Source organism: Anolis sagrei, chromosome 2 (assembly GCF_037176765.1).
Source record: "Anolis sagrei isolate rAnoSag1 chromosome 2, rAnoSag1.mat, whole genome shotgun sequence".
Classification (NCBI taxonomy): Eukaryota; Metazoa; Chordata; class Lepidosauria; order Squamata; family Dactyloidae; genus Anolis; species Anolis sagrei.
Genome location: NC_090022.1, coordinates 77,349,645 through 77,375,800, shown reverse-complemented (window position 1 = coordinate 77,375,800; position 26,156 = coordinate 77,349,645). Strand labels below are relative to the sequence as shown.

The window sequence follows — 26,156 nt, the reverse complement described above, 5'->3', positions numbered from 1 at the left end:
GTGGGAAAACAGCCGAGACCCAGTTGCCATAGAAACCAGGCCTCGAGCTGCTTATCCCTCAAAGTGGCTTGCTTTCAGTCGCTCGGTTCCCCTCAAAAGCGCACCGAAATCAAATATCGCGAGACGTCGTGACGTCTCGCAGCATCTCTCTCCACCTTTTCGATTCCCGGGCTGTGAGACGAAGCTCCCGCGATACGTCCCATGGAGACGCGTAAGTTCTCGCGATATGTCGGAGCTCCGAGAGGTGACGGGCACCTCGGGGGCGGCAACGCTGGGAGAAAATGGCCGACGAATCGGGTAGCAACGGGGACGCTTGTGCTCTGCCAGTGGGGAAGGAGGCAGGTGAGGCCGGGCTGCGCTTCCGAGGCTGTTGTGAAAGGCCAGGGCTCATCTCCGTGCTCGGCGCCGCGAACCGGGCCAGAGATACTCTTCAGGGCCTCGTGTTGGGCTGCGGGGTTGGGGCCTTTCCCTTCTCGCCTGAGGACTTCTTTCCCCCTTTTTCTCTGGTCTGCAGTTTGGAATCCCTCCCCCGAGCCGTATCTAGTTTGAACTGAATGGGTCCCACCAAGTTCAGCCGTAGAAAACTCAATGGAACAAAAGGCATGGAAGAATTAAGATGTCTAAGGATGCGTCTACACAGGCATAGGCAAACTATGGCCCTCCAGGTGTTTTGGACTTCAGTTCCCACCATTCCTCGGGCCCCTTCCTTTTCCCCCTCAGCCGCTTAAGCGGCTGAGGGGGAAAAGGAAAAGGCCCGAGGAATGGTGGGAACTGAAGTCCAAAACACCTTGAGGGCCGAAGTTTGCCTGTGCCCGATCTACACTGTAGTATGACACCACTTTATCTGCCATGCCGCAAAACAGTGGAATTCATTAGTTTAGTGAGGCACCACTACTCTGGCAGAAAACGCTAAAGACCTTGTAAAACTATAACTACCAGGATTCCATAGCAGTGAGCCCTAGTCATTAACATGATGTCAAACTGTGTTAATTCTACAGTATAGATGGATTGGGTGATAGGTGCCCGCAGCTCTTTTTCATATTGTTCTCTTGTTAACAAAACCTCAGCTGGAGCAGTTTTAGTAGCAGTTCCTGTGGTCCCACAAATGTGTTGTTTGTGACTGATTTTTAGGCCCCTTCACAGCTGAATAAAATCCCACATTATCTGCTTTGAACTGGAGTGAGAGTGTGTCCCTGTTGGTTCTGCTGGACCGCTCAGCGGCCTTCGATACCGTTGACCACGGTATCCTTCTGGGATGCCTCGCGGAAATGGGACTTGAGGGTACTGTTTTGCAGTGGCTCCTTCCTTGAAGGTTGTTTCCAGAAGGTGTTGCTGCGGGACACCTACTCGGCTTCACAATCATTGACTTGTGGGGTCCTGTAGGGATCAGTACTGCCCCCCCCCCCAATGTTGTTTAATATTTACATGAAGCTGCTGGGAGAGATCATCCAGAGTTTTGGGGTCAGATGTCATCTATACGCAGAGGATGTTCAGCACTATTTCCACCTGCTACTAAGGAGGCTGTTCAAGTCCTGAACCAGTGCTTAGCAACTGTGACTGTCTGGATGAGAGCGAACAAATTGAAATTCAATCCAGACAAGACATAGGTCCTCCTGGTCAGTCAAAAGGCCAAACAGTACATAGGGTCACAGCCTGTGCTGAACAGGGTTACGTCCCCCTGAAGGTGCAGGCTCACAGCTTTGGAGTGATCCTGGACTCACAGCTGAGCCAGGAATCCCAGGTCTCAGTGGTGGCCAGGGGGGATTTTGCACAATTAAAACTTGTGCGCCAGCTTCACCCATACCTTGGGAAGTATGACTTGGCCATGGTGGTCCATGCTTATGTTACATCCCAAATAGATTACTGCAATGCACTCTATGTGGGGCTGCCTTGGAATACTGTTCGAAAGCTTCAACTAGTCCAGTGTGCGGCAGCCAGGTTGCTCACTGGAGCAGCATACAGGGAACAGATAACGCCTCTGCTACACCATCTCCACTGGCTGCCAGTCAGCTTCCAAACACAATTCAAAGTACCGGTTTTAACCTTTAAAGCCCTGTACGGTCCCAGTCCCAGATTACCTGTCCGAACATATCTCCTGTTACGAACCATCACAAAGTTTAAGATCAGCTCGGGAGGCTCAGTTCTCAATCCCACCACCATCACAAACATGACTGGTGGAGGCAAGAGACAGGGCCTTCTCTGTGGTGGCCCCTCAGTTGTGGAACTCGCTTCCCAGTGACATCAGATTGCCCCCCTCCCTCCCTCCTGTCCTTTCGAAAGAAACTAAAGACCTGGTTACGGGACAAAGCATTTGAACAGTAGCATTTTTTAACGCAGATGCTCCTGGGATACACAGATATTTAGAAGTGCCCATCATCTGGGATAAGAAGATAGTCTGGGATCAGATCCTGGGGTGTAAGGACAGTGGAGATAGAAGGGGCCTCGTACTTTCACACACCCAGTCATATAGCCAAACTCTGTAGCAGTGGTTCTTAGCCAGCTGTCCATAGACCCCACAGATTTCTGGTGGTCCTTGAGCTTGAATTGAAAAATATAAATTTAGTATCTTTATTTTCTCTGACATCTAGCTGAAATCCAGCATTTATTTACAGTAGCATTTATTTCATATTACATTAAGCTGCTCAATACTTTGAAATTACACTAGTTGTCACACCCAGTGTTAGATCATGTGTGATCACAATCCTGTTGTGTACAAACTGTTGTATGACATGCTATTGTTGAGTACCATCAAACTATCTGCTGCTGCATTCTATGGTTTTCACTGACTGGCAGAGGGGTCCATGGAACAACAGAGGTTAAGAGCCCCTGCTCTATAGAATGGTGCCCGAATGTAATGTTGCTACTTTCTAAGAAGTCAGGAAAATTAGTTGAAAGTCAGGGTAAGCACACCTGGGGTGATCAAAACTTATAACCCTCTCTGAAGAATCAGTTCAGAGTTACTGAGCATTAATTAGTGGATAAAGATTTCACAGAGATATGCAGCTTTCATATCAAGTCTTGCCTTCGAAGTTGAGATACATCTTATGAAAATATCATTGGTCTGGTTTTAAGAATTCATTTTTGTCATTTTTGCTTTAATAAGTTATTTTGACAATGGTCAGCATTTTGTATTTACTGTTTCCTTTTGTTTTGTTAGGGTTTTGTATAAATACTATTTATTGTAGGAAAGGTGAGACATAATTACAGCATTATTTGTGCTTCAGTATTTAAAAGCTCCTTCATCTTTATTCTGCTAGTATGATGTCCATTTGTGATCCTTTAATAGAAATAAATGTAGTTATTCCAATTTTCATTCAAACCTTACATCTTCTTGATCAGCTTCCATATATGTAGCTAAGCTGTAGAAAACGTTCTCTGCTGTTTTCAACAGCATACTCCTTGAGAAATTACTTTTCCTGTACACTGTCTTTTGATTTCTGTTTTAGGATATTTCTACTGAAAACTTTTCAGTCTTTCAGTTCCTATTTTCATTAGGTTATGGTGAACTTTGGAGCAGCTCATGCTATTATACTTTTTCAACAGCTGAAGTTACCAAAATTATGATCCCTGTATATAATGTCTGTGCTAACTTTTTTCTTGTTGTTGTGTACCTATGTATACTCATAGTTATGGAAAGAGATGCAGTAGCATGAAATGACCATTTGTGCCAAAGGTCCAGGAATGAGAAAAAAGATATGTTCTTGTGATTGGAGATAACGTTCCTGCATTTCAGCAGAATACTTTGCTGTGATAAATACAAATATGCCTTGTCAATGGAAATATACAGTACAAAAATATCACATGTCAACATATCCATAGGTATGAAATGTCTTTAAATGTGGGTTGTGCTTTCTTGTTATTGTCATATTGAATCATATGGCATAACTACCAGCCATACAACCACTTTAACACCAACAAGACAAAAAATGGGAAAGTGAGTGTCTCGTTGAAGAACCAGCTTCTGTAGAATCTTGGAGCATCCCGATTTTTTTGCATAAATTTAAATTATCTTAGTAAAAGCCAAGGTCAAATTCATTTGCTTCTACTTAGTACAGCACATTGTGAGTTGATGCAGTACAAAGGGGTGAGGGCTTCTTGTTTAGAATTCCTCTTTCATGTGACTTAAAGTGCAAAATAAGAACACATGGTTCAGAGCTGAGCGTACAACATTTGTCGCCAGTTAAGCATGAGAATGACAAGTTGAGTAACTATCTTCGTCTGGATCAACATTTTGGGGAATCAAATTACTCTTTATAAGTATGATACATAATAAGCATATTTGCTGCAGAATGGAAATAAAAAGAAAAGGCAAAATGTGGACAAGGCTTTATAATAAGAGACTGTATTTTCCTTCAAAAACCTTCTTGACATTTGAGATCTTCCCAGGAAGCCTTTAGCTCAATTCTATAACCAGCCCAGCTCTCCTTCGTCCAGGAAGTGTAGACTTTTTTGTTTGGACAAGCACTTAGTCATTAACTGATCAATTCAGAAGGATTTTGAGCGGAAGTTGCTCTGCTTTTGACTAGTCTGTTATATTTTATATTTTAAAATCAATACTGAAAATTTGAACAGCTTTCTGGAGTTGGGGATGTTCAACCCAACAAACACAAGCTCACTCTTCACTTCACTTCACTTCACTTTATTTCTTAATTAGTCGCTCTCCACCAAGGTGCTCCGAGCAACTTACAGTCTAAAAAAACATTTACACAATATAAAAACATTAAACATAAAAACATTCCACAGTGACTATTTGGCAAATTAGATCTGATTACTTAAATGCACAACCAAACAGCCAAGTCTTGAGTGCCTTTACAAAAGGTCGCAACTCCGACATTGCTCTAATGTATGGAGGCAATGAGTTCCACGGAATTGGAGCATAGGTCGAAAAAGCTCTACGCCTTGTAGCTTCCAGGTGTACCTTCCTAGGGCCCGGTATGTATAGGAGATTTTCCTGGGTGGATCGAGGTGACCACTGATGGAGAAAAGGAATGAGGCGGTCCCTAAGATATAAAGGTCCTTGGCCATTTTGAGCTCTAAATGTCAGGATCAGTATCTTGTAAGAGATCCAATGTTCTATTGGTAGCGAACACAGTTGTTGCAGAATCGGTGTAATATGGGATCTTATAGATGATCCCGCTAACAGCCTGGCAGCTGCATTTTGGACCATCTGAATCTTCTGGGTTGTTGATTTCGGAAGGCCGGCATATAAGGCGTTGCAGTAGTCCAACCTCGTGGTGACTGTTGCATGGATTACTGTTGCCAGTGCTTCTACCGAAAGGTAGGATGCCAATTTCCTTGCCTGGCGAAGATGGAAAAAGGCCTGCTTACTTATGGCAGTGATCTAGGCCTCCATCGTCAGCGATGAGTCCAACACAACCCCAAGGCTTTTAACAGTGGCAGACGGTACTAGAGCTTCCCCATCGAAATCAGGCAGAGACTGGATTAATTCTGGCTGCTGGCCAGGCCAGAGTATCTCAGTTTTAGCAGGATTCACTTTTAGTCTGCTCGCTCGCAGCCAACTCATCACTGCTTCCAAACACAGCCTAAAGTTCTCAGGAATCGCAGTTGTCCCAGGTTCGAGACACAAGAGTAGCTGGGTATCATCTGCATACTGGTAGCACTCTATGCCAAAGCTCCGCACCAGTCCAGCAAGTGGCCGAAGGTAGATGTTAAATAACAGGGGCGAGAAGATAGCACCCTGGGGAACTCCACAGCAAAGGCAGGAGCTCTCAGAGCTTTGACCTAACCACTCCACCCTCTGTCTCCATTCCAGGAGGAACAAATTGAACCATTTCAGGGCTAAACCTCGTACACCAGACATAGCCAATCGATGAATCAGCAAGTCATGGTCCACAGTGTCGAATGCAGCTGTGAGGTCCAAGAGTACCAATAGCGCTGATCCGCCTCGGTCTAGCTGACAACAAATTTAGTCAGTAATCACTCTGTTCTGTCTCCTCCACTACATTCATGAAAAACGCATCAGTTGGCCTTCCATGTTAGCCAAGCTCCAGGTCATCTTATCAATTTTGGCAATGGTGGCTGCTTGCTATATTGAGCAAATGGAGTGTCACCATTTAAGTCAGAACTGCATCAAAAACAAAATCATTTAAAATGTATAGATTTAATAAAAAGCGATAAATAATGTATTAACATATAAGCAAATAGATACATTGTGCTAAAATGGTAATGATTATAGCATAACAATTAAAGTCATTAAAATGTGGAAGAATTACAAATGTGAAAAGTAGTTAATCAAAGAATAATAACAGAGAAATTATTCAGTGTTGTTTTATTACATATTTGAAACCCTTTTCTGTCCAGGCAATTTAAATATCGTAATCTAACATTGCATTGCTAGGGTCTAAATACCATAAAGGCTTCAATTCCTGTCTTTGAAACTAAGCAAGGTCAGCTCTGTTTGGTACTTGGATTAGAGATCACCAATGAATATCAAATCCTGTAGGCTATAATTCAGAGGAAGGAACTGGCAAAACCACCTTTGAATATTATTTCCCTATGGAAATGCTATGAAGTTCATAAGTCAACAAGCAACTTAAAAGCATGTACACGTGTGCACTCAAATGCAAGTTCCTGACTAAAGGTAATGTGTGGGACCTGTTTTGGATGGCATGTCAGAGGCCCAAATAAATGTCCATCATTCTAGTGTAGACTTCACACATCTGCAACATTTTTAGAAAAAAGTCCAAAAAGTGTTTTAAAAGATTACCCAGTAAAATGTTTGCAAATGTTCAAAATAAGCCACAGAGTATGAGAAAAACCAAAGACATCAAAATAGTATTGAGAAAGACTAATGCAGAAACAATTTGCACTATAAGCGGGTAATCAGAACTTTAGAAAAGAAAGTTGCTTTACACAAAAAAAGATGTAAGTATAATAATAACAACAACAATAATAATAATAACAACTTTATATACTACTCTATCATCCCTAGGGTACTCAGGGCAGTTTCCACACATGCAATGTCACAGAAGAAACATACAGAGTATTTTTTTAAAAAACCACAAAATTGTTAACACAAAACAAATACAGTTAAAAACCCAAGTTTTAATACTATTCTATAATCTGGAATGAGTTGCTAAGAGCCGGGATAGTCAAGTGGGCCTAAACTATCTAAGGGGGCTGGGCCTGGGATAATGCAGAACAATATAGGGCTGGGGAGATGGAGAAGCAAAAAATTGATCCTAGCAGTGACCATAGTGGAGCCTGGGACTACATTTTCAGGACCTATTAATGGACTGTGAGAGGGACTGGGCAGAACGAATACTCCAAGAATGACAGGGTTGGCGAGAGGATGAAGAGCACACCGAAATCTAGCTAAGGTCTGGAGACTGAGGGCTAGTAACTAGTCATTCTCAAAGACCTGATGAAACCACCAAGTCTTCAAGTTCTTTCGAAACAAGGAAAGTATAAGTATTTGAAGTGAAATTACCCACAACTCAATTTTGGGTAAAGGCCCTAGGTAGGCCCACATCTAAAGCAACTGAAAGTATCATATTTGTTTTTGAAAAGGGATAACCACCAGCTCCAGCAACTCAACACATAGTTTTCTTCAAGTGAAATATACACAAAAAGCATATATTTCTGATAATACCAAGCTCTTTTATCAGTCCTTATTGGATGTTGCTGACTTAAAATTTGAACCAATTTTATTGTTTTATTGCTTCTTTTATACCCTACCTTTCTCACCCCTGCAGGGGGACTAAAAAACCAATGATTTTTTTTTTCACTTCTGTTAATTTCCCCTTAATTCTATTATTTTCCCCTTAATTCCAGGCCTTATCAGTTATGCATTTTTAATGCAGCTTTGAATTCAAATAGCGACCATGACCACTTCTGAGCTTTCTAAACAAATCATAGCAGTGTAGCAGCAAAGCAAATGATCAGGTCATATCTCTTTCCCATCTTTTAATGAAGTTTCCAATTAAAAACAATCTTTTGTGACAAGTGCCATAAAACAATTAAGTATATTATAAAATGCCAAGCTACATATTTCTTGACTATGTGGTTTTTCTGGCATAGCCAACAGGAGGAAATTTAAAGAGAAACTTGTCACTGCAGTGGTAGTTTTTTTTTAATGACAGCATTAGTCTTTTGCAGCATTACAAAAAGGTGTTGAGTGCTGCATCTAAAGTGGGTTTATAGCCACAAAAATTCTCGTTATATTAAAGGTCTAAAGGTGCTGCCACATATCTTTTTTCTCCATCTCAATTCCTCACTTTTTTTAAAAAAAAGTTGTCTCTAGAGGTTTTCTTTAATTGGCAGAATTCTGCACTTATAGTTACATCCAGATATCTTGCATCCACCCATCTGACAGTCTTATTACCAGAATCGAGCTAGATGACAAACTGTGCCCAACTCCTATCGTAACTATTTTAACAATTCCTACTTGGGGCCCTTTCGAGGGAGGGGCTCTTCGTCCCCTAGATATCAGAGTAACAGAAGAAATACATACCCCCCCCCCCCCAAGCCCAGGTATCAGCCATATCAGGGCAAACCAAATCCTCAAGGCGCCTCAAAGAAGCGTCTTTGATGCTTCTAATCTCAGGATCAGCTTGACACCGGGTGAAACTACCCTTTACGTTGAGATATCGCAGGTACACTAGGGGTTTTCCAGTTTCTTCACAACGGTTCTCGGTATGGATTGTCTCCGCAATCCGTACCTGTTGGCAGGGCAAGACTTGCCCCAGCAAGTCAGAGGTCATTCGACAAGAGCTGTAGCTGCTTCTACAGCGTTCATGAAGGGTGTCCCTTTAGAGGCGATTTGTAGAGCAGCTATTTGGGCCTCTCCTAGCACTTTTGTCTCACATTACAAACTAGATAGTGTGTCCAGGAGAGAGGCTGATTTTGGTAGAGCAGTTCCGTTTTTGGCGGTGGCATGACCCCACCAGCCATGATGGGAGCTTGCTAGTCTACCATAATGTGCAATTCACAGTTGACTACTACAGGAAATGAAAGGTTGGTTACCTGTAACCGTAGTTTCCTGAGTAGTCACCTGTGAATTCGCACATACCCTCCCTTCCTCCCCTCGAGTGTCATGCCACACCTTCTGGCTTCACGGCAGAAGAGGACTGGTGGCTGGCCCCTCCCAGGGGTCTTATATACTCGAGCCGGGGGGGGGGGGCAGGAGGGGGATACAATGCTTTTGATTTTCTAGAAGGGTCCAAAGCTGGCCTGCGCAGGCGCAGGAATACCATAATGTGCAAATTCACAGATGACTACTCAGGAAACTATGGTTACAGGTAAGCAACCTTTCATTTCCTAGGCACCAAGTTCTCTTTCTTTCTTTTGCAGCCCCCTGTGAAAACATCACAGGCCTGCAAGGGTACACACACTACAGCTAGATTTTTCCTATACCTGTCAGTTGCAATTCTTTTTGAGTTTGCTTCTCAAGAATGAACTCGTACTCTAAGAGTTATTCATAGCTTTTTAAATAATGGACACTGATTAAGAGTTTCCATATCTACCACCATAATAACATTGTCTCTTTATTTAGAGTGCCAGAATATTAAACAATGAACAGTCTTCAGATAGTGTTTTTGTGCTCCAGAGCCATACGTTCTTTGATTTGTTGTGCTTGCCACAAAGCCTGACCTTCCTCAAAGGGAGAGAGTGGGAGGCTGATGAGTGAAACATTGCACTAAGGCCCAGAAGTGCTCTAAACTGCATTTCTAACCATCAGCCTTTGGACTGGTTAGAATGTCCTTCTTATAATGCTACAATAGACAGATTTGGTAAGCTTTTTTGAAACTCTTTGGAATCATTGAGACCTCCTGTCTCATTGTAGGAAAAGGACAAGGAAACTTCCAAGCCTCAGAAATAACTTCAGAAACAGCAATATATCTTCCTTCTTTTCAGACCTTTCTGACCTACAGCCCTATTGCAAAAAAAAGAAAAGAAAAAAGAATCCCACCTTCTGTTGCTACTTCCAGATACAGAGACTATCGCAAACGGAGGCATTATCTCTACTTTTCGGTTCACTCATACAAAATTTCTGCATGAGGTAACATCATTGATTGTGTCCTCATGGCTCATTCGCTTGATGGCAACAGGATTATTCAGATGTTGTGTATGCATCGATCAAAGCTTTGCATAGAAATGTTGCAGATGGTGTAACAAATAACCTTGTGAATGTCATGTTTTGTTCAGTGTTTTTTCTTTTGATCTCCCAACAGGTGACTTTGATCTGTGAAACATAGGGCACAATAAATCTGTTGATTTTAAGTTGCGACAGGGTTGAGAGTGTATCTTACATTATACTATGACTTTAATGAAGTAAACAGACATAATTCAAATGAATTTCATTTTGATGAGGTTAATGACAGCATATTTGAAGTGCAGTTTGTCATATCAATATAGTGGTTTGCTGGATTTTGTAAAAATCAATGGATGGAGTGTCTTTTGAAGACAGTTGCTTATCCGTCATAGCTGAGTATAATTGGAGCCCACACACATGTAGTTTTCCAGTCTGCTTCTTAAATCAATGTGCAAACAGCTGCTCTTTTCTTTTGAGATCATTAATCTAAGATATACATACATTCCAATTGAGCTGCTGGCCAAAGGAACCGTTTTCTTATTGATACTGTATGAGACACTAGGTATACAGACAGTATCTGACTCTGTGTCTCTCTTGCTGAAACATTTCCATTAGTTGAACAGTAATGTAATCATTGGCATTGCATTTAATATGAACATAGATCAATGTCAGGAAGAAATATTGTGCTTTCTCTTGTATTGTCTTTAATAGCATTATTTGCAAGGTAGATTATTAAATGAAGAGTATGATTTTTTTTAAACTTTACAGCAGATTCCTAACATGAAATAACTTTTTTTCCTGCCCCTGCATGTTTTAGACCCCCTCCCTGCTGTCCTTTCAGTGGCAAGCTGAAACCTTTTTATTCAGGCAGGCTTTTAAAGAATAAGGTTTTTAAATGTCAAGTTAGGAGGTGCTGTGATTTTTAGTTCTTAATGTGTTTTTATGGATTTTAACTCTTAATTTTTAATATCATTGGTATTTCATTCTGTTGTAATGTTTGTATATTTGTAGACTTTAAATCGTATTAAATGTTTTTAATGTAAGATGCTTTGAGACTCTGTGTAGAAAGAAAAAGTGGGATATAAACAAACATAATAATAACAAACTTGTCCTTTATTTAGCAATGGAATTCTTAATTATTCAGTTGTACATCTCAGCTGCAAGAGAATATTTGCCCTGTAGTACAACCAGGAAACATTAGACGTATCATTATTTTGCTGTGTTACTACTGAGTAATATCTCTTCCTACTCCATTAATTATATGCATTTTCCCCGAGTGATGAGAATTAAATGGTTGCATGTAATTTTCCTTTCTTGACTCTCACAAGTATTTACATTATTATTTTCCTGACTGGGGAATTAGAATGAATTAGAAGTCATTACAGAACTCTGTAGTCACACATTTCCCATGACCAGAATTTGAAGCTGGTGAAGACAGTTAGCAGCTGATTCTGGCATAGCCCCTGAGGATAGTTATGTCCTTGACAAGCCTTCCCATTTGTTTTTTAAGATTGGTGTACTTGCTTTTTGCAGTGGACCGTCTGATCAGAGAGAACAGCCACATCTTTACGGATGCTCAGTGCAGAGTATGTAGTGCAGTGCTCATCTCTGAGTCCCAGAAGCTTGCTCATTATCAGGTATGCGTCAAGCTATAGGCTGAAGCTGTTGCTTTATGTATTGGATACCTGGTGCGCTTATCTTGCCCTTCTGTTTTTTGTTCCTTCAGAGCAAGAAACATGCAAACAAAGTTCGGCGGTACATGACTAAACAGTGTGATGAGGAATTCACTCAGAGTAAGAGACTAAAGTTGGATACAAAGCAGGTAATGACAGTAATGATAGAAGTCATAGAAAAAAAGCTGCTCAAATTAATGCACTGGGAAGGCTGTCAAATCCATTCAGTGTAGCATTTCTTGGATTATGGAGCAAAGAGTATCTTTATGATCAGGGATTCCTTATTCTGCTAGAACAAACATACATTTCAGATTTACCCAGAAAATCAAATGGCTACTTGTACACCGACAGCAAAGCACAGAAACTGATTGGAAGACGATAACTTTTACTTTTAGAAGTTATTTATGAAGAACCTTTCCATCCTAAATTGGTTTGCACACAGGACTTCACTCTTAAATATTTAATCAGATAAACACTGGCAATTCTATGCTTATCAGAGAACTGTCATTTTTCCTCTGAGTCTTCATAGCCAATCTATTTCAATAATCTTTCTTGCCAATAGGAAAGCAACAATGGAGAAGACAGAAACAAGTGCTGTCCCATCTGCAACATGACATTTTCTTCTCCTGTTGTGGCCAACTCCCACTACCTAGGCAAGACTCATGCCAAGATTCTGAAGCTGAAGCAACAGCCTCTCAAAGCAGAAGGTATGATCAGGAAGGTGCCAACGAATTGTCCCATGATGTTTGCACTTGAAAAGCCACTGACATAATAGCCCAGCGTGCTTCAGTATCCATTGTACAAATGCAAGATGAGACTGTTATATTGAACTCTCAATGAGAGAGTATAGAATTCTTCCCTATTAATAGGTTTGGCTCGTTCTGGTAGTGTGAAACTATATGAGCAACTCTTCTGATTTCTTTGCCTTTAAGTTTTTGCATCTTCTTTTGGATTAATCTTTCAGCATCTGCACCAGCTCAAAGACAGCCAACTAATTTTCCTCCCCCGACTGTGTGCTCTCCTCCTGAAGAAAACCAGGACACTTCTGACCCAGACAAATTCTGCAGTCTCTGTCATGCCACATTCAATAATCCTCTGATGGCAAAACAACACTACGTAGGCAAGAAACACAGAAAGCAGGAAACCAAACTTAAGCTCATGGCACACTATGGCAGAACCCCAGACGAACCCGCTGCTTCAACAGGTAAGGGCTTCATAGCAAGGCATCTACAGTAAAGAGAAGTGTTATATGTAGAAGTTGGCAAAGTGGAAGCTAATCCACCTTTAGGAGTGCCACCCATGGAATTTTACCTCATCTCTGTCATATGCTATTGAGGGGAAGATTGAAAACAAGGCAGTTAAGAGGAAGTACACACACATACATGTATACACATGCAAACATCAGTTGGAAGGACTGCTATATCTGCAACAGACCTTGATTTTACTGGAAAATTACTCCCAATGCAAAATTATTGAAAGCTTTTGTGAACTAGATAGTTGAATATGTGAAACATTTAGGGACAGAACAGCAGAGAGAGATCTTCGATGAGAATGCTCTCATTAAAAAAACCCACTCCAAATATATGAACAAATAACAGATATTTACCGTTGTTTAATCTGACACTTTCAATGGTGCTTGAGTTCTTCCCAAAGAGAACACTCTCCAGTATGGAGGCATTCTTGAAATGGTGCTGCATTGTAAGTTGTGACATTCCATTTGGAACTGTAGTGTCTGCGATTGAGACCTTTCCCACCTCTATTTGTGGATGTTATGGATGAAATAGGGGCTGCGGTGGTGCAGCAGGCTAAACCACGGAGCTGCTGAATTTGCTGATTGGAAGGTTGGTGGTTCGAATCCACAAGTTGGGGTGAGCTCCTGCTGTTAGCCCTAGCTTCTGCCAACCTAGCAGTTTGAAAACATGCAAGTGTGAGTAAATCAATAGGTACCGCCCTGGTGGGAAGGTAACAGCTCTCCATGCAGTCATGACCTAGGAGGTGTCTATGGAGAATGCTGGCTCTTCAGCTTAGAAATTAAGATGAGCACCACCCCCAGAGTCGGACATGACTAGACTTAATGTCAAGGGGAAGCCTTTACTATGGCCAAAATAGCACCTTTCAGAATATTTCTCTTAGAACCAGAACTGGGAGGTACCTTGGAGGGCATCCTGTTTAGCCCCTTGCTCCGTGCCTTATCCTGTAATGTGGGATGCAAGTGCAAGATTCCTGATGACTGTCTCTTAGTGTTACAGTGTGTCTCCCTAAATTTGCAAATGCTCCTTCCTGGAAATTTTCAACCACAAGTTTCTTTTTTTCTTTTTTCTTTCTCCCTCCCTCCCTCCCTCCCTCCCTCTCTCTCTCTCTCTCTCTCTCTCTCTTTGCCTCTGGGACAAGAATCTGTTCTATGTAATTAGGGAAGATGGATTTGACTGTTCATCCAGTGAAATTATGTTAAAACCTATTAATAATGTCTTTGCAAAAGTGTTACTGAATGGTATAATAAGTACTGTTCTGCACACATTGAGCATAATAGAAAAATCCATGATTCATCCAGTTCAAACTGGTTGCTTCTAATTGATGAACTGAAACTACAGGTTGAATTGTCAGTCGTTTCACTTAGTTCAGAGTATTTGGCACTACAGTTGGCCTTCTATAGTCAGGGATTCTATATTCATGCATTCAACTATCTACAACTTGAAAGTATTACAAAATATTCAAAAAAGCAAACCTTGATTTTATCATTTTCTATAAGACACACTATTTTAGTCCCCCATTGCCATAAAATGGTACTTGAACATCCATATATTTTGGTTTCCATTGAGTTCTAGAGCAGAAGTTGTGTTCAGAGTTTTCTGCAACAGCAAGTAAATGAGTCTCTTCCAGATGTTCTGAAGCTTTGGGAAAGCTTTATTACACTGTGTTGCACCTCTTTAGCTGGAAAAAGTTAACAGTGCATTGTTGTAGCTTGGGGAGGGATTGCAGCAGCATTATTACAGGGGGAAAGTACATTTAGGCTACTCCTTCTGTTGACAGAAATCTGTTTTATTATTGCTACTCAAATTAACACTCCATTTTGTGTGTTGCTTCAGTGGCTCCAGTGAATGTGTTTGTAGCAATCAATGGCATTTTATGAAATTAAATCTTTGATCCCTTCTTTGATGGAGATTTCCAGGGAATATCACCGTTTTATTGCATTTCTCATGTCAAGCCACAGTCAATTTGTTTGAAAAACAGCCCGTTATGGCCAATATTCAAAATATGTGACTTGAGAAAAAAATAAAAGCTGATTCAAATTTACATAATATTTCCTTGAAGAAATAAGAAATGAAACAGTGCACATAGATATGTGATTTAATATTTTATATACTAATTATAATGTGTAACTGAATTCTCAGAAGAATTCCTTTCTTTTTACATTTTATGCCCTCTATCTTGATTTGGAAGAATGACCCCATTGTGATATATTAACCTTAATTTTAAATGCTGAGGACCCAGTCAAAAAATTTTATTATAAAAGATCAAACAATGATACAGTGTGGTTAAGCAAATAACATACCTAAAAGAATGTCTTAGCAATACAGCAGAATCTATTAAAACTTGGAGACCCCCTCTTTTGTTGTATTCAGATGCACCTCCAGAACTGTCTCTGGGGAGTTTGGAAAGCATTAAAGGTGCTTGTGGGGCAACACAAAGAGTTGAGCTGTTGTGGGGAGGAGAAGGGTGATCTGTTGCCTGGTGCAGTATTAGCATATTCTTGGATCTAGTCCTTAGAAAATAAAAGTTGAAGAGAGGGGTTCTTGCGATACTCCTGACCAAAATGGTGACTTAATGCATGGTGTTTAAATATATAGAATCATAGAGTTGGAAGAGAACATGTGGACCATGTAGTCCAATCCCCTGCCATGCATGAAAAGCACAGACAAAGCACCCCTGAGAGATGGCTATCCAGCCTCTGTTTAAAGCCTCCAAGGAAGGCGCTTCCACCACACAATGTTATCAGCATATAGAAAAAAATGTGACTTTCTCAATGGGAGCCATCAGAAAAGTTTTTATGTCATTGTTAGTTGCTAGAGAGGTCAGCTAGAAATACCTGAAATTAGAAGTAAGATTTGTATTATGTTTTAAATTTATAGTTTTAAAATGTGAATTGAGATACTGCTAAGAAAAATAATAGAAATACAATTCTCTCAAAATAGGTCCCTACTTTTACATTGATAAATAGTGAGAAGGATATTAAAGTTATGCATAAAGAGAAGCCACAGTAGCTGGTAAACTTCCCAATTTGCAATGAAGGTTGACCTTTCAGAATGAAACAAAATACCACCCCTACCATATCACCTTTATTTGAATCGCACTACAAAGTAATAGGAAAAATATATCATGCGCCTCACTTCTATAATCATTCACTTCTTAACAAATCTAAAATTAAAAGTTCTTCCCAATTATTTTTCCATAAAGAAAATCCCCCAGTTCCATAATAGAGGTGATCATGCTTTTTTGTTAATTTAAGAATGTGTGCATATTTTTCATCAGTGCATAATGAAGCTCTGAGTGCCGTGTCTCTGAGATCTCTTAAACTTAAATCCTTACATTAGTATTTCCTGTAAGCATCTTAATGCTCTCACACTTGTTCAGCCTCTGTGCGTGTATACCCTCAAGTTGTCTATCAACATACGCTGTTCATAGCGTTTCCTTAAGCAAGGGATACTCAGAAGTGGTTTTAGCAGTTCCTTCCTCTGAAATATGGCATTCAATGGCAGTCCCCCATCCAAGTACTAACTAGAGCTGCCCCTGTTTAGCTTCCTTTAGGATATTTAGGCATTTCAGCCCATTGTGCTAATGATAATGCTACTTCTTTTTCCATCTTTTATGTTTAGTCTCCATTTTTTATGTCTTGTCTTTTATCTCTAGTCTCCTTCTCAGTTATCCTTTTATCCCCTTATATAGTCAGGCATATCCTAACTTCATTTCAGCTAAGCCTGCATTCCTGCTGCCCAACACGTTCTCTCAGACTTTTTCTCATCCCAAATAAATGTGATCCTCTTTCCAAAATGGATTAATTTCAGAGAAGAGGATAAGGTACTAGAAATACATTACACATCCAGAGTAGCCTCTTATTTAAAAAGGGAAACGGTTCACTTAACAGCTAGCAGAAAAAGAGAGAGTAGAAATGTGTCTGAAATCAGCTGTACAGTGTATTTTCAACATTCGTCCTAGTTTTGTTTTTCCATGCTGAAAATACCCTTCATGAATCTGAAAAAGAGACTGATGGACCAGTGTTGGGAACAGTGGGCAGGAGCTAGGCTATGGGATTTTCATCATTATCATGAGACTTGCAAAACTAGTGTTTTGGTTCTTTTTAGAATACACTGATTAAATGTCTTAAAATATTTATAGAAGTCTTTATATAATATTTATATAAATGTTGGCTATTCATTATTGTCTTAGGATAAATCTCCTAATTTCTTAAACCAACCAAGATAAGTCTAATTTTTCAATTCATTTCATTCTAGAATGAAACTTAGAGAACCCCAGCCCTTGAATATCTGTCCGTTTTTGTGAAAGACAGATAAAGGCAACTTCTTAAAAGGGGCCCCCAAAATGTCAGCTTTAGTTAAAATCTGAACTTTTCAAACTACAATCCTTACAAGATGGGCAAATGCTTCAGGAGACTAAGATGAAAAAATATTGCAGCCGTGACAGATGTGTAAGTTTGGCCCTGAAACTGGGAGGGGAGGTGCGTGGGACTCAAGGCAGAGATTATGTTGCCAAGTGGATCTTTCAACTTGCTTACAATACACTCTATAATAACCCTAAATCGGGTGGAAGCATATACCCTGTATCTTCTAGCCTATGGAGTTTTATTTTAGTTTCTGTGGTCTATTTCAGTGGTGACAAACTTTTTGGAGAACAAGCACCCAAACTGTAATCCAATAGCAACTATAAGGTTGGAGGTGGGGGGAGGAGCTCCTGGCATGCATGCCATAGGTTCACCTCCACTGGTCTATGACATAAGCAAATGGGGTCGTGTAAGTCAATGGTGAGGGTTGCAAAAAGATTCCTCCCTTGCCCCATCCCGCTTGTAGTGGGGCTGCTGTTACTGCTGTAGAAGGAGGACAAGAAGAATGGTGCTCAAGGAGAAGGGAGAAAGAAACAAGCCTGGCAACAGAAGAGAGAGTTTTGAAAGGCAAGGGGAGGGGATCTGTAACAGTGAGGTAAAAGGAGAAGGAAACCCCTTCCAGCTCCTTCAGATATTCACTAGCCTTCCTTCCTCCCAACCACACCACCTTGCTTGAAGGAAATATGATGACGATTTTGACTGTTTCAAGGATTGTGCCTTAACCTTCCTACAGAGCTTGGTTTAGAATAGGGTGAGCCCCTTTTCGGTATCCACAGATTAAATCACCCATGGCTTGAAAATATTAACATATATATCCCAAAAGCAAATTTTGACTTTGTCATTTAATGTAAGGGATGCATTTTTATTGTACCCTTGAATATGATGCGACTTGAGCTTCCATGGATTTTGGTATCGACTGAGGGTCCTGGAACCAAACTCCAGTGGATACTGAAGGCCCACTATATTTTACTTAAAATATTATTATTATTATATTTATTTATTTATTTATACCCCGCGTTATCTCCCCAAAGGGGACTCAAAGCTGCTTGACATAAAAGCATTAGTATACAGTTTAAAATATACAAATATATAAACATTAAAACAGAATTAAACACGGCACTAAAAATTCACCGTTAAAAACCATCAAAACATATTCAAAGTTAAAATGTTCAGTTTTTATGTGCACTAATGGCTATTTCTATAGCACAATTCATAGATTTAACCCTCCAATTTTTTAAAAAAGTTTGATTTGTGTACCTATTTTTCACACCCATATACACATAAAAATTGGATGGAAAGGAGTTGCACCTTCAAAAGATATGACATAAAATGCAGAGGGTAGGCAGGTTTTATAGCAGAATATTGGTATTTTGCCAGCTATCCATTTTCCATGACACATTTGCTAGATGAAACTGTTCGTGTTGTTTGGGCTTCTTATTTCCTGCTTACATAGATCTCAAGAGCTCTTAAAGCTATGTAGAGAAAGTCTTTTTTTTCAATTGTTGGAGAAAGGAAAGTTAAGTTGTCGAGCTACTAAAGAGATCGGTATTTCCTATCTTAGGTGAAGCCCAGTGAGAGAGACCATCATTGTTTCCACAGCAGAGGAAATATCAGAACATATCAGATTTCCCAAGTAAGAATTAGGAAGTGATGAATAGTCTCCATCTCCTGCCAGTTGCGTCTAAGTGGTTGAAACCATTTGATAAGAAGCCATTCTGCACTATAGCCGAACACATATTTTCTGAGCTAAGCAAATATATTAGAAATCTCGTGCACAATTGCCCAGATATTATACCCATTTTCCATTTTTTTCCCATTGCAGAGGATACATTTTTGCATTTTTATGAAAACATTTGTGTATTCCTCACACCTCTGAAATTCACAGACATATATTCTCAAATGATCTAACAGACATGCATTTTTCACTGGAAGTGTTACAGAAAGCGCCAATGAAAACTACAGGGGAGAAAATAGTCCAAAAATATTGCATATATTATGTACCAATTTTATAGAAGAAGGTGATGTAACATGGCAGCTTTAGTAACTATATATGATTCAAAACAATCCTTTCTGTTTGTATCACATCCAGTCCAATTTCTTTGAATAAATAAATAAAATTTGTTTTCCTTTGATAATTCTTTGAATCTGAGAAAGAAATGGATATTAAAAATCACATTGCAGCAGAAATACTATGTCTTGCCTGAAGATCAATGCCCCTCTTTCCCAATATATCTGTCTTCATAATTCCCTTCTCAAGTCAGAATTTGACTAAATCACCTGATCTAGAATATAGATTCCTTAAGAGGGCAATGCCTTTCTATTCTATTTTGTAATCTAGCATATGAACTAACTGATATTTTTCCGATTGTAAAATAGTGCAGGGAGGGTGAAGCCATGACATGAATTCTTCAGTTAAATTCAGGTTCCTATATCCAGCTATGGTAGAGTACAAATAGAAATTCTAGCAACCACCTAGAGATATGCAGTTGTATTGTGTAATTGAGTTTTAGTAGGGTAGTATAGGAATGTTCTAGAAAACATGAAAGTCCACACTGATAGTAACCTTTCATTGATAGTGATCAAGAACCTATTCAGCATTGCCCAGAGCTCCTGGTGTGATCTTTGATATAGTCACTATGAATATCATTTAGCAACTGTTAGTTCATATTGAGATTTCACAGTTTGTTTGGTTTTTTTCTGTTTCAAACTGTCTTTCAGCTGGAAAGGGCTATCCCTGTGAAGACTGTAATATAGTTCTGAACTCCATAGAGCAATACCAAGCTCACATCAGTGGCTTCAAACACAAGAACCAGTAAGTGTTTAAATGATCTGCTACTCAGGGACCCAAGTGTAAACACAACAATAATTTATTTTGGCATACACACCTTACGCATAACCTAAAGATAATTTTATAGAATACTTCCAATAATTTTGTGAATGAAATGAAGTTTGTCTACAGTACTGTCTGGAATCAAAGATGTCACTAATTCAGCATCCCATGGGACAATCGTGGATTTGGGAGTATTTAGTTTTTGTTTTTTGAAGGTTTTTTATTAATATTTTTTCCAAAGGATATGATAGGGAAATAAAGAAGGGTGGAGATGTTCATAAATTAATAAATCTTAATAATGTTAATAATAAATATAAGGGACAAAGGGAAAACATTGCACAACATTTTAATGTATTGCACCCAGTTCTTAATCTGTATTGCCCTAATACCCATTGTTTAAACTACTAAGGTTTTTGAAAGGTCGATATAACTTCTATATAAGAGCCCTATTGCCCTTTATTTTAAACCTAATACTCCTCTCTTCTTAAACCTTCTTATATTTGATCTTGTTCTGTTTTTCTGTCTTCTTTTTTTCTTTTCTTTTTTTTCAATTTTGGAGTACTTTGGAATTTGTTATTCTGGGTAAAGGATGCTTAAGTTGCATTTCCAAGGCAAACATATTTCCCAGTAGGCAATTGGTTTAATACATTTTGAAAGAGTATAAATAATCTTCATTGGTCTTTCCCTATCTCATTCTACAGTATACCAGGAGGAATTCCTGTTACAGCTCGGTACCCGAGAACACTGTATACAAGGGAGGAGACAGCAGGTCCTGATGGCTACAGCTATTTCAGTCAAGATCTGTAGAACAAGTTCCAGTGCTGTTTTTGAATTGCTGGTGGCCCAAGCGAACATCAGTTGCTGGCCTGCTATGATTTTATTGTTCCTCTGGCTAAACGAAACCTTTCTATCCAGCAGTATACTGGTTTAACAGATTGAGAACTGACTATTGGCTAAAGGATCTTGAAGGGAAAGGTCTACTAGTTGGCATTTGCTCAGTCCTTTAGAATAGTTTTCATAATGTATTCTCTTCCTATACTAGCTGGTGGGTGGGGTGGGGTTTGTGCCCGACACAGGCAGAGCTTGACACATGACAGTGTTCTGTTCATGAGTCCATCCTTCCTTTCTGCCTGGAAGAAGAAGCAGAAAAGAGTTCTACATCCCATGCTGGCCTTTGGAAGAAAGTTTGTTTGGCTTGGTAACACAGTGCTTAATGTAAGGTGTGAAATGGGTGAAAGAGGCAGATGGATGATCTCATCTAGAATGGAGTGTGCTACATTGCTATATTTGTCTTGCTCCTTCATGAATTTTGTATGAAGAGTTCCTTAGGTCAGCAGTTTGCCATTTCCATCCTATTTGTAGTTCTGGAGCATCTGATAATGTGTTTAATAAATTTGTTTCTGTTAGTAGTGTGAAGAATCTACTTCCAAAGAAAAAGTAGGTGGAGGCCTTGTTGAAGCAAATCACAATGACTCCAGCAAACTGCATTTCATTCTCAATTCCTCATGTTCATCTTGTGAAAATTATAATGTGTTTGAACCTAGTGGTGTGTACAGGCAGTCTCTAAGTTACAACAAGATAGGTTCTGTAGGTTTGTTCTTAAGTTGAATTTGTCTATAAATCAGAACAGGTACATTTTTAAGTAACTCCAGTCAAAGATAGATAGATAGCATAGAGAAGAATTAACACCCCTATAGTATTTGTTTTGCTGATTTCACCTCACCTTCTGTGCCTGTGATAATTTGATTTTGAAAAAATTGGCTCGTTGTGGAAACAAGGATTAGTGATCAAGCTTCAGTGCCGACACCTTTTCCCCATAATAACTCTTTCAGGAGTGAATTTCCCTTCCTAGGGGTAGAATTCTCTCTCTTCCTGCTGCCGCAGCTCAGTTTGTAACTATGAGTTGTTTCTAAGTCGGACATTTGTAACTTGGGGACTGTCTGTACAAGGTTTTGTTGTATTAAAATGTTCATCAAAAATGTCTTGATGTGGTAGAGGCTTCTAAATTTTGGTTTTTTTCCCCCCAGAACATTAAAGTATTTAACAGATGTGTACAACGGAATGGCAAAGTCAAGATAATTTTGAGGCAGGAGCATGACATTTGCGCGGTTAATTTCATTAAGTCCTCATTTTAAATGAGAGAACAACACGTTACATAGTTCTACTATCGAGCTTCATAAATCCTGTTGCCATGCCCCAAGGCTTGGGTTTAAAATACCGTATCTTTTAATGCCTTTGCATAGGAGCTCTTGCAGTTCTGTTTGGACAAAATCTATTTCTTAGATATCTCTGTGCTCCAGCAAATCTATCCATTTGTTTGTAATAACTTCATTTGACTCAGGAAAGAATGTTGGTGACTGCTGGGAATAATACTTAAGGTGAATTGTTTCCATGCCCCTCCTGGAAAGAAGATAAAATGTATTAGTCACTTCCTTTCCCTTTGTATACAGTGTTCCCTCGCTACTTTGCAGTTCGCTTTTCGCAGACTCGCTGTTTTGTGGGATTTTGCCTCCCAGTTTATGAATGCTTGTCGTTGCCCAGAGTGGCGTTCTAATCCCGCCTCCTGGCAACAATGGAGTGTGGAAGGGGGTTTTACCCTCCCCCTCAGGAGAGAGGCAGCCAATCAAGAGAGATTGCAAAGCAAAGCAGAGATAGCTAGCAAAAAAAAAAGGTTCACGGTGCCTTTAAATCTCTCCCCGCTTCTGCCTCACCCTCAAAATGCAATATACATATATGGCATGCCTACTTCGTGAATTTTCACTTTTGACGAGTGATCCTGGAACATAACACCCACGATAAGTGAGGGAACACTATGTACAAGTAGAAGTAAGCTTGAGGGCTATTGACATCTAGGCTAAATCAGTGTTTACCTGAGGACTAGTTTCCAGAACAGTGGGTTAAAATTCTGATCTTCTTTGGCCAAAAATAAGGTTTATAAATCCTATCATATAATAGAAGTATTGTGAGATACTCACTCTTAACACTCTTTTCTGCTTTTGTTGAAAACAAATAATGGATTTTTTTCTTCGTCCATATTTGCTTTAAGATGAATCGTGATTTTGGTGAACCCCTGTTTGCAAGCTTCTTTGACTCGTTAATCCCATAATTAGTGGAGGATCCATATTTTCTGTGGATACTTCAGTTCTGTTTCCTATGTGGCTTTTGCTGTTTTCTGTTACATTCCTAACCAAAGCTAGAAGGCAAAAGTTGTGGTTTTTTTCACAACTGGCTATGGAATTGCAGAGTCCTGTCCTTTATCATGTCTAGTGGCATGCTGTGTGAATTTGTGTGCCCTCCTGTTCTGATAAAGTGAGGTTATTAGCTGGTATCTCTGTCGCTTCTGGTAGCCTCCTGATCTCCATGTGAACACTACTACCTGTATACTTTATATATAGCTGCTTTGGTAGGAATTGCTTCTCTGCCACCTAGAAAAGTAAAGGTGAAGGTCTTTGTCTCTCTTCTTTCCAAGCAGTAATGTTAATCAAGATAAGATTCTGATCAGGCAAACCTAGCAGTGCATTTTCTTGTATTCCTTCCTATCTGCAGTGATACCTTACAGCCCATTCTAGATATGGAATCATTGACATGATATCATCATCATTGCCTTTATGTGCTGCCAGGCTTTTGTGTCAAAATGAAAGCATAAGTGGTTTTTAATGCGAAATTTATATTTGTGACTTTATGTTGGGGGATGGTTGATGGGAGTAGTTGTCTTGAAACTGAATTTCGTATTTCCAATAGATTGAAAAGTGTTTGTTCTGTCAGCTGCCCCCATCACCACCATTTCTTCATTTAGTTTTGATCAAATGACGTGACTCAAAGGGGACAGCAAAGTTCTCTCTCTCTCTCTCTCTCTCTCTCTCTCTCTCTCTCTCTCTGACAGCACATTTGTAACAAAAAACCACAAAGGAATATATGATATACAGCTTTCCTTAAATAATTGATAAGACAAATATGTATCTTCTGATTTGCCAATAGCTATGTTTATATAAGCCTTGGTTTATAAGCTTCATCTTCCCCTGCTTTTAACTTTTGTCTTTTGTCATTCTCCAATATCTTGCACTGTATTTTTGGACACTGGTCTCTGACATACTGAGTGAGCATCTTCAGTTACTGAGCAGAGATCTGGAAACCATAATTGCCTCCATGAAGCTCTGGTTTTAGATTTGGTTTCTACTGTATATTGAATTATGTTGCTGTTGTTAACACTTAATATTTTTGGCAAGTACAAGGCTGAGGAAGTACTCTGTTACATCATTACCATGATCCATGTGCTGGCTTAATCTCATATGGATTAGTCATTATAAATTCATGAATTTCTATTTGTCTTTTGCCTTTTTTTTCAATAGCTAGACATTCTCCTTCTGATTATAGAGATTAAAGTATTTTTTCTATTCATAACAATTGTTCTGATTTTGCCTCCCTTTAGAGCTAGATATCGGCATGCTTATTTGTTCCATGAAAATCTAAATGCTTCCCTTAAAAAGAAATCATACAATGTGAGAAATTAATTTAAGGACCACCATTTGGAAATGTTGTGCCCGTGACTGCCTGAAACTGCCCCCCATTAGCCTTACAATATGTTCAACCCTCATTCTTTTTCCATAAAAATCATGGAGAAAAGACACTTTCCTTTCATAGCACAGCTTGGCTATGTCACCTAGAATAGGCCATGAAAGACGGTGATAGATCCACCAAGCTAGTGATCAAACATGAAGGTCTCTTTAGTTGATGGGCAACAGTGGTAGAACTCCATGCAAGTTTAATGGGCAGTGACCAGCTGTGAATTGTAGTCTGATATATGTTGCCTCTTAAAACAATTTGAATGTAGGCTGACCTGCAAATGGGGATGATAGACTGTAATATCCTAAAATTGGTGGTTGGTGAGCTACAACAAGCCATGCTTAAATTTAATGTTGGGTTATATAATTGCTTTGAGAAGAAGAGTTTTTTACTTGCTTAGTCTGTCTTTGGTTATTACAAAAATGGTGTTGTGTCTGAATCAGGACTTCCTTGTTTTCCTCTTTCTCTTCTGTAGCCTTTTAAAATAGTGTGGTAGGATTTTGGGGAACATTAATCCTCATTGTGTACCTTGCCTCAAAAGGTTTTAGTCTCCATCCTGGTATCTCCAGGTAGTGCTAGTAAAGTTTTTTTGTCACAATCCCTGGAGAGCTGCTGCTAGTACATCTTGGTAATTGCTGTTTTTTGGGGGGTACCAATTTGATATAAGGGAGATTCTCATGTCTTGGTATTTCTGGCGAAAATATAGAACAGAAAGAATGCCAGTATTTTATCTACACAAAATTTACAAATTATGATTAATAGCAATGACAGTACATTTTGAACCAAATGTATATATCTTCTTTGAGGAGTCATCATCCCTGTGTGATGACTACATGATTTTTTAAAAGCAGGCTTGAGGCTTCATCAGAAAAATCAGAAAACAGTTTTGTTGGTAGCAATATTGAAGTTTCAAAGTCCCCAGAGATTAGCACCCAGAGGCCATTTCAGTGATACTAATGTGAGAGGGATTCCTTATTATTAATACTTTAGTGAGCCTGTTTTTTTTTTTTTTTTTTTTTTTTGGTTTTGTTTTTCAAATTCATGGCTTTCTCTCTTTTCCCCCAAAGAAGGAATAAGTTTCCATTGCAAAAGTTCTGGCCATATTTCCATGGATTTATTTATTTATGGAAGGAATTTTTCATCCAGTATTAGCCACTGATTGAGGTTTCCTGTTTTAGTTTTCCATTTTTGGACTCTTATTTGCTGAGGTGTTCTTTCAAGTATCTCTGTAGATCTTAGGAAGCTGTTTCTTGATTTAAGTCATTGGCATGCTGGCTTATATACAAACAGAGAATGGTCCGGAGATGTCACTGCTGTGGTCCTTTCATTGCTGGCTGCTGCTTCCCAGTGGATATCAGATGGTGCAATACTGACTAAACAGTATCATTTCTCCAGCGGTTTTGGGCATAGACATCCTGT

General features: G+C 39.4%; 1 protein-coding gene across 3 annotated transcripts; it reads left to right on the top strand.

The window, feature by feature from the left end:
- The first annotated feature begins 186 nt into the window (after nt 1-186).
- On the top strand, nt 187-24,494 carry ZNF346 (zinc finger protein 346). 3 transcript variants are annotated; one of them, XM_060759868.2, is made up of 7 exons: nt 229-342; nt 11,588-11,691; nt 11,781-11,876; nt 12,290-12,434; nt 12,692-12,931; nt 20,063-20,156; nt 20,876-24,494. In XM_060759868.2, the coding sequence occupies exons 1-7, from the start codon at nt 282-284 to the stop codon at nt 20,979-20,981; spliced, it is 846 nt and encodes a 281-aa protein (XP_060615851.2). In that variant the 5' UTR covers nt 229-281; the 3' UTR covers nt 20,982-24,494. The 3 variants fall into 3 exon arrangements, with proteins under 3 accessions (XP_067319751.1, XP_067319752.1, XP_060615851.2); XM_067463650.1 differs by lacking the exon at nt 11,588-11,691 and having other exon boundaries at nt 187-342; XM_067463651.1 differs by lacking the exons at nt 11,588-11,691; nt 11,781-11,876 and having other exon boundaries at nt 187-342.
- The last annotated feature ends 1,662 nt before the right edge of the window (nt 24,495-26,156 follow it).